The sequence below is a fragment of the Aspergillus vadensis genome (assembly GCF_003184925.1).
Source record: "Aspergillus vadensis CBS 113365 unplaced genomic scaffold BO88scaffold_20, whole genome shotgun sequence".
NCBI classification, from domain to species: Eukaryota; Fungi; Ascomycota; class Eurotiomycetes; order Eurotiales; family Aspergillaceae; genus Aspergillus; species Aspergillus vadensis.
Genome location: NW_020292058.1, coordinates 1 through 7,201, shown reverse-complemented (window position 1 = coordinate 7,201; position 7,201 = coordinate 1). Strand labels below are relative to the sequence as shown.

The following is a 7,201-nucleotide window of genomic DNA, read 5'->3' as shown; positions in this document are numbered from 1 at the left end:
CGAGTTGACTAGGCGTCTTTGCGAACCTCCCATTCGACACTGACCTACTTGACGACGCATGCAATTCTACTTCCCCTGCTTATCTACCACTGTACCTGATGATTGATTCTTTACTTCTTCGAGGTGTATATAAATGATAGTTACATACACACACCTGGCCTTAAGAGATACAAAAAGTGCACTGAAGTTACTGACAGACACATACACACACACACACACACACACACACACACAGACAGACAAAAAGTGGGGATCTGTTGCAAATACGTACGCCTGGCATTCTGGTGGGTAGCACTCACCCTGTTAGTCCTCTGTACCAGTATCATTAGTGGAGACCGAGTACGGAGTACAATACCTCAATTCGACATGGAAATGATTGGGCATTTGGGCAGCGGACTGGCTAACACCTGAAGAGAGAGAGGGCTGCCAGCTCAGTGCCTAACAGTACCTTAATAATAGCCGTGACGCCATCTTAAATAAAAAACTTGCCCTCGATTTATGTCTGGCTTGCCCGAAGATCCACTACCGAAATACCAGTAGGCCTAAACAGTTGATCTAATCGGGCCGTCAACTCTGCATTCTTCGTTATATTTCCCCCGTGACAAGGTCACTGTCTCGTCCCATCCCCGCTTCGTGCGTCCCTGCTGTTCATCCCGGACTCGTTGCGCTATATGCGAGACGCTCCCTTCCTCTTTTTCACTTTCATTTGCTTTGTTGCCTGGTCTCAGACTCGAAGTCCTGCTGTGCTCCGCAGCTGATGGGCACCCGATCCCACTAAATTTCAACCTTAAATTCCACATCCAATTGCACACTTGGGAAATCTCATTTGGATGGTACTCGCCACTATCAGACATAAACAATGAATACTACCTTTATACCCCTCGGCCATTAAGGGTTAGGACTTCTCATACAACTCAGGCTAGTCTGCAATTACCCAACTCGTGAAATACATATATATATAACATTCAACTTATCTCGAGTCTGATTGCCGCCGTTCAATCAACACCGGCGCATTTCGGATACCTTGAAGTATCCCACTCGTTTCGCTGATTTTAACTCATTGCGTTACCCTGTAAAAAATTGATTTTCCAGAAGTGAGGGTGATGAAACGGAATCAAGGACTTCTTGGCATCCATCATGACGTGTGTCTTATCCCAAAATACATCTGATAGTCACGTCAACTAACTTACCAGCAGGCTCAATATTACCATTGGTCCTAGCGCACACGGTTCAGACCGTTCCTCCATAACTGATGAGGAGGACTCCTCTGGAGTACAGGTATCTCCAATTTCCGACTCTGAAAGCCACGGATACAATGATTCTTATGAAGAATGGGCGCATCTCACGTATCCCGACGAACTGAAGCCGTCCGATTCAGCATCACGGCCCCGGACGTCACGTCATCCTCGCCCTCGCAGTACGATACGTGGCCCGACCTCAACCACAAGCCGCCGACACTCAGAAAGACGACATATGGTTCAGGAACGGGACGCGTACACCCGTCGTTCTCGCCGACATCCTTCGCCAGATTCGCCTGAAAGCGCTGACTCGGCTGATGAGTACGGAGGGCCTTATGGTCACACAGCACAAGAAAGACGATACTGGTCAACTGTGCCTCAAGTTCCGGGCTACGCCCGCAGCTCGTCACCTGGGCAGTCATACGTTTATCCTACCGGACCTGGTATGCCCCACGGGCAGTTCATGCACCCACCTGGTTTCCCCTCTCCGTCAGACCAACTTGTAAGACTAGGCCATAATGGTCAGGCCCCCCAGCAGACGGCGTACCCTCACCCTGTTTACGGGTATGGCGCTCAGTTACAGCAACCTCATGGCCCTCCTATACCCCCATTCTTCGTCCACGAACATCATCCGGGTCATCATGCACACCAACTTCCGACAGCATCCCATGGCCGAGGAGAGGGTAACAACCCACCTCAGCGCGCAATGTCTCATATGTCGGCTCATGGCCCCCCTCCTTATGGTGGGCCACCTTTGAGCCCTCACGAACTGGTTCCCTATGGCTCAGGGGGATATTACCCTTATCGGGAACCATATTCAATGGTTCCTGGGATGATTCCTCCATACTTCAACCCCTATCCACGCGTGCCGTCTCCGAGTCAAGTCGAGTCGCCCGAGTCGCCCGCCCCCGCCCCTGTTGATACAGTGAAAGATGAGGCTATCGCAAGGTTAGAGAAGTTGATAATGGAAGAAAGGACCGAACGTGAGGCCCGGGAAGCCCGGGAAGCTGCTCGACAAGCCGCAATCGAGCAAGAGGCCGCAGATCAAGCCGCCAGAGAGGAACGAGCTGCTTATGAAAAGAAGATCACAGAGGAGGCTGCAGCGCGAGCTAGAGCAGAGGCCGAGCAAAAAGCTGCTGAAGAAGCCGCAAAAGCAAAGCAAGAGGCGGAAGAAGCGGCGGCGGCGGCGGCGGCAGAAGCAGCGGCAGCAGCGACAGAGGCTGCGAACGCAGCAGCGGCAGAGGCAGTCGCCGCAGCTACTGCAGCCGCAGCCGCAGCCGCAAGTCCACCTCCTCCAGAGAAGAAAAAGCCTATAAAGTTCAAGGATGCTTTAGGAAGAAAATTCAGTTTTCCTTTCGACTTATGCTGCACTTGGCAGGTAATGCACATTCCGCCCCATGCTCTTATATATATCGAAAGATTGTATATCTGACTACAGTATCAATCAAGGGAATGGAAGAACTTATACGTCAAGCTTTTCTTCACATCGAGATAATCGGACCTCACGTTGCCGAGGGTCACTATGACTTGATAGGACCCAACGGTGATATAATTCTTCCCCAGGTTTGGGAGACGGTCATTGAGCCCGACTGGACTATAACGATGCACATGTGGCCTATACCCGAGAAGCCAAAGACTCCCGAACCTGCTCCGCCACCTGAACCTGTTCCTCAAGATCCGCCCCCTCCCGAGGTTCCAGAAGCGCCCTCTGAGGAAGCTGTCATTGTACTTGAAGAGCCCAAAAAGAAGTCGGAGCCGGCAGGTACGAAACCCAACCAACCCCCTCTTATATCTTCTGCTACAATGATTCAATCGTTGATTATCGCCATTTACATGCTCTTTCTGAAATCATACGTCCCACTAATCATTTCAAAGGTTCCAAAAAATCACGCACCAAGGCCTCTGACCCTGGCCCACTTGCATTGTGGATGGTTGGTGGTAATCGCTTGCGCCTAAACAAGGCTTTAAAAACGGGAAAAAAGCCTAAAGCAGTCTATCACGGGATCTCTTGCCGTGTCATGTGAAGTTTCTCGGGTTCACAGTCTGTACTCACATATCACAAATCCGTATGTCTATATGTGTATACGATCGGACTGGACTTTTTTCGAGGAAGCAGCTGCATCCAGATTCGGGAGATATTAACACGGGGTACGTGTCATTCGTTACACCATAACTCATCACAAAGTTCAGAAATACTAACCGGGTCATGGTCTCCTATAGTAATACTCTGTGTGACACGTGTTGTGAATCTCGAGCTTTCTTCACTCTTGTCTGCTTTAGACGGGGCATGGCTTTTCCTCTCGTTTATTCGGGATTGGTTTCTCATGCCCCTGGGGTTGGCTGATGATACCTCTTTTCTTCAATTTCTTCATGCCTCCTTCCACCCCCCAACCTTTCTCTTTCCTTGTCTACTTCGGCAGTAACCTGCTATCCATGTCTTTGTTTTAGAAGTCCACCATCAGGTGTTTCTTATATCGAATACGAACATGTACATATACCCATAGAGTATTGCTTGTGACTGAGTGTTATATAACATGTCTATCTATTTACCAGACCTTTCAATCTTCAAGCCACCTTACAAGGGCCTAGATGCAATGCAAACTAAGCCAGTGAAGGGCGCCGGGAATCTGATATTTAACTAATATAGCCCTACAAATGAAGTCACAGGACGTGTCACTCGGGTGTAAGCGGCCTCCAATTTAGGTCATCGTTAATGGCCTCCCCAAGAAGGTCTTTCGTATTCGTATTTGGTCCTCTTTCCGGAGATTCAATGCTTACACTGGAAGAATCCAGGTCTCTCCGCTTGTGCTCGAAAACATATTGGTCATCTGTGAGCCATTTTGCCGCTGAAGAGTCCCTGTTCCCCAACAAAGACTTCTTGGAAACCGATCGTGGTGGCAACTGAGGATTTCCCGCATTGGTGTTGCTGTTGCTTTCGGCAAGTAACGTGGTAGGACACCAATTAGCAGGTCCGTCACCTAAGAAGGGATTCGAGTCGCGATGGATATTTAACACATAATCCTTGGCCGGGGGGGCTAACTGCGACTTTACAGGGATGCCTTAAGCATATAGATCAGTATACGTATTCGAAGAACGTCAAAAATTGATGAGTATGTGATATTGGTTCTGTGACCTAACATACCATGGTTTAACCACCATTTATATTGCTCAGAGCTAGCAGGTGGAAGATCCGAAGCAATGTGCTCAAAAGCTATCAACTCACCATCCACTTTTTGTACCTGAGTCGTCATGTCCCCGAGCCTCAGATTGTTTTGTCGTTCATTGTATAGGGAATGCTGGATTTTGCTCTTTCGGGCCTCATCGACAACATTGATTATGCATGTAAACATAGCCCAGACTGGGCGATGATCTGAAATCCGGAGATCTGCAGAGCCATAATTTATTTGTCGGAGATTGGTTCCTCTCCATAGAATCCGGTCACACCATGCGGGAATACGCGCCTTTTCCCTATATGCGGTTAGCTACCTTCGAATATATCGTCAATAGGGTCCTTACGAGTTATCATAGTCATTGCTGCCGATATTATATTTGTAAGTCGGCGGGAAGCTAATAGGTCCTTCCGTGTAATATTGGAAAGCCCTACCCGCCACCATCTGTAAGTTCAGCTGCGCTTTGTTAATGAAGTTCCACAAGCCTTGCAATAGAAGTACAAACCTGATCATTATCGTACAGCGTCTGAAAATCTTTTTGCTGCACAAGCTCCCTCGCTTTTTGATTACTCAGACCAATGCGGTAATTGAAGTCCCCTAGCCATATGACTGCATCATGGTCCTCGATTGATCTGTTCCTCAAAAACCTCAGACCGCGGAGAATAGTCTCATAGTCTCTATTCCTCTCGTCGTAGTTCGCAAAGCCAGCAGCAAGATGGGCGGTAACGAAGCAAAGTCGAGTGTTAGAATATTCAAAGCGGATGGCACAGCCTCCTTTATTACCAGCCATTCCCGAAAGGCCCGTCTATGCAGGTCAGCTGAATGGTCTCACAGTGTACTGATGATTCCTACCTTTTTAACATTTCCCTCAACATTTTTTATATCGCTCAAAGCATCTTCTCTCGCATATATCATCAAAGCAGAGCCCACAAGTTGACCACTTCGCAAGAGGACATACTTGGGAGTTCCCATGGAATCTGCACGTTTGTTAAGGCATGTGTGTACTGCAATCTCCCACGCCTTGCGGGTGGTAGGGTCCGTGGACATTATCTGTTGTGGACTCAACGTCACGATTTCTTGAAAACCGACGGCGTAAATCAGTGGGTCCTCGGCCTGAGAATCGTCCTTTGGGAATAACCATGCCCTCAAATCACCATCGGGTCCCTCATGGCGCCCATTGACATTAAATGTTCCCGTCCAAACCGTAACAGGTTTGGAGGAAGAAAATTCCTCAGAACGTTGACTTAGTTCCTCTAACACGAGATCATTGACCGGGTCGTGAAGATGTACTGGAACTTGGTCTGTCAACCGTCCCAATAGAAGATCAATTGTGTTTTGACGGGCCTTGTCCGTGAAGTTGTTAACATAGATCCGGGTAGCTGTTTTGCGCGCATCGGCGAGTGCCCCAGCAATGGACATTTTCCCGTGTCTTGTGAATGAGCTTTTCAGAGCACCGGTCCCGGCGTACATTTTTGATAGCGCATCTCCATTATCCGCCCAGAGAGTCGAGTGGCGCAGTTGCAAATCGGGGCTTATCGCTCCTCCTTGTTGACTGAAGAAGATTTCAAGCGCCATTGAACTGATGATTGTTTGTACTAGGTTAGTCCTGTCGAGACAATCCAGGCAATTTGTTCTGAAAACCCCCTCTTGTTGGAGGATTACAGGAGCACTTCTTGACGCATGGTGCTTGTCATATAGAGCTACCGGTCCAGTTTCGCCGGATTGAAAATATGCGAATCCTTGTAAAGAATGGAAGATTTCCTGCCTTATCTGAGCGCTAGCTCCATATCCCAATGGACCTCGCGCTTCCGCATGGAAATCAAACTCTGTTACCTGCAGCAGAGTGTGATCCGATGAATGCTTATTGAGTGGGCTATTCTGTAAGTGGTTCCGGAACCTTGCCGTGAGACTATTTTCACCGGGCTTCAATTCACTGAGAAGGTTAACCACATGAATTGCTCCATAATCTAGTTCAAGAGATCTGAAATGTTTATCGAAGGCATGCTTTGTTGCCTCAACAGATCTGGTTATCTCGATCTTTTGCTGACCGGGAAGAAATCCTGTGGCCTGCTCCCAGAATATAGGCACTGAGCCACGAACCTGAACATAGGAAAAAACAATGTCAGGTGGAATCCAGAGTATTGTCTCTGTTTCCACGAAATTGGCGACGTGACCATCGTCATCGATGCCTCGTGCATTGAATCTCGTACCAGCACGCCGAGATGACTGGCGCGATATTATTGTCAACGAAGACGGAAGGTGCGTCTTGCGGGCACCAGGCAAGAGTTGAGCAGATGCAGGAACAGTCAGTGTCCCACAGTATCCCCGTATGACGCACGTCAGGATTTGAGAGGAGTCAAGATGCTGCTTTTCAACCGAAGACAGTTGATTTCGAAAAAGGAGAAGTGGGTGTATCATGTACGAATTCCACAGCATGTCTTGATCAAGAGACTCTATGTCAAAGATGCCCGTTTCGTCTGAGCTAGAGTTCATCAGTTACGGTGCCATTTGACGAAAAAAGGGGTTAACTCACCGGTCCTGCAATCGATCAGTAAGATTGAACTCACAGCTGTAGTAGAAGCTGCCGTCACTTAAGAGCTTCTTTAGAGCTAGGAAGGGAAAGTCTGGATTCGTCTCTTTGCTCTCGAAGTTAAAGTCATGATCGAGGTCCTGACCAGCGATGGAGGACTCCGATTCATAGTCAACTCTGTCTTCGTATTTCGAATGATTTAGGCAGACTTTCCTTTAAGGTCAATTTTTGCACGAACGTGACCAACAGACCACTGGGGGGGG

The 7,201-nt window shown here is 48.4% G+C and overlaps 2 protein-coding genes across 2 annotated transcripts; one reads left to right on the top strand and one right to left on the bottom strand.

Moving 5' to 3' along the window:
- The first annotated feature begins 1,121 nt into the window (after positions 1–1,121).
- On the top strand, positions 1,122–3,549 carry BO88DRAFT_406604 (uncharacterized protein). Its single transcript, XM_025707193.1, has 4 exons — positions 1,122–1,142; positions 1,197–2,616; positions 2,688–3,000; positions 3,114–3,549. The coding sequence occupies exons 1-4, from the start codon at positions 1,138–1,140 to the stop codon at positions 3,260–3,262; spliced, it is 1,887 nt and encodes a 628-aa protein (XP_025560296.1). The 5' UTR covers positions 1,122–1,137; the 3' UTR covers positions 3,263–3,549.
- A 362-nt stretch (positions 3,550–3,911) lies between these two features.
- BO88DRAFT_345987 (SacI domain and endonuclease/exonuclease/phosphatase family protein) lies at positions 3,912–7,144 on the bottom strand (the record flags this gene model as incomplete). The annotated part of the gene is made up of 6 exons (XM_025703325.1): positions 3,912–4,297; positions 4,381–4,706; positions 4,755–4,864; positions 4,914–5,213; positions 5,261–6,890; positions 6,942–7,144. Coding segments are annotated over 6 exons (2,955 nt in total), but the record flags the coding sequence as incomplete, so codon positions are not given.
- Between the last annotated feature and the right edge of the window lie 57 nt (positions 7,145–7,201).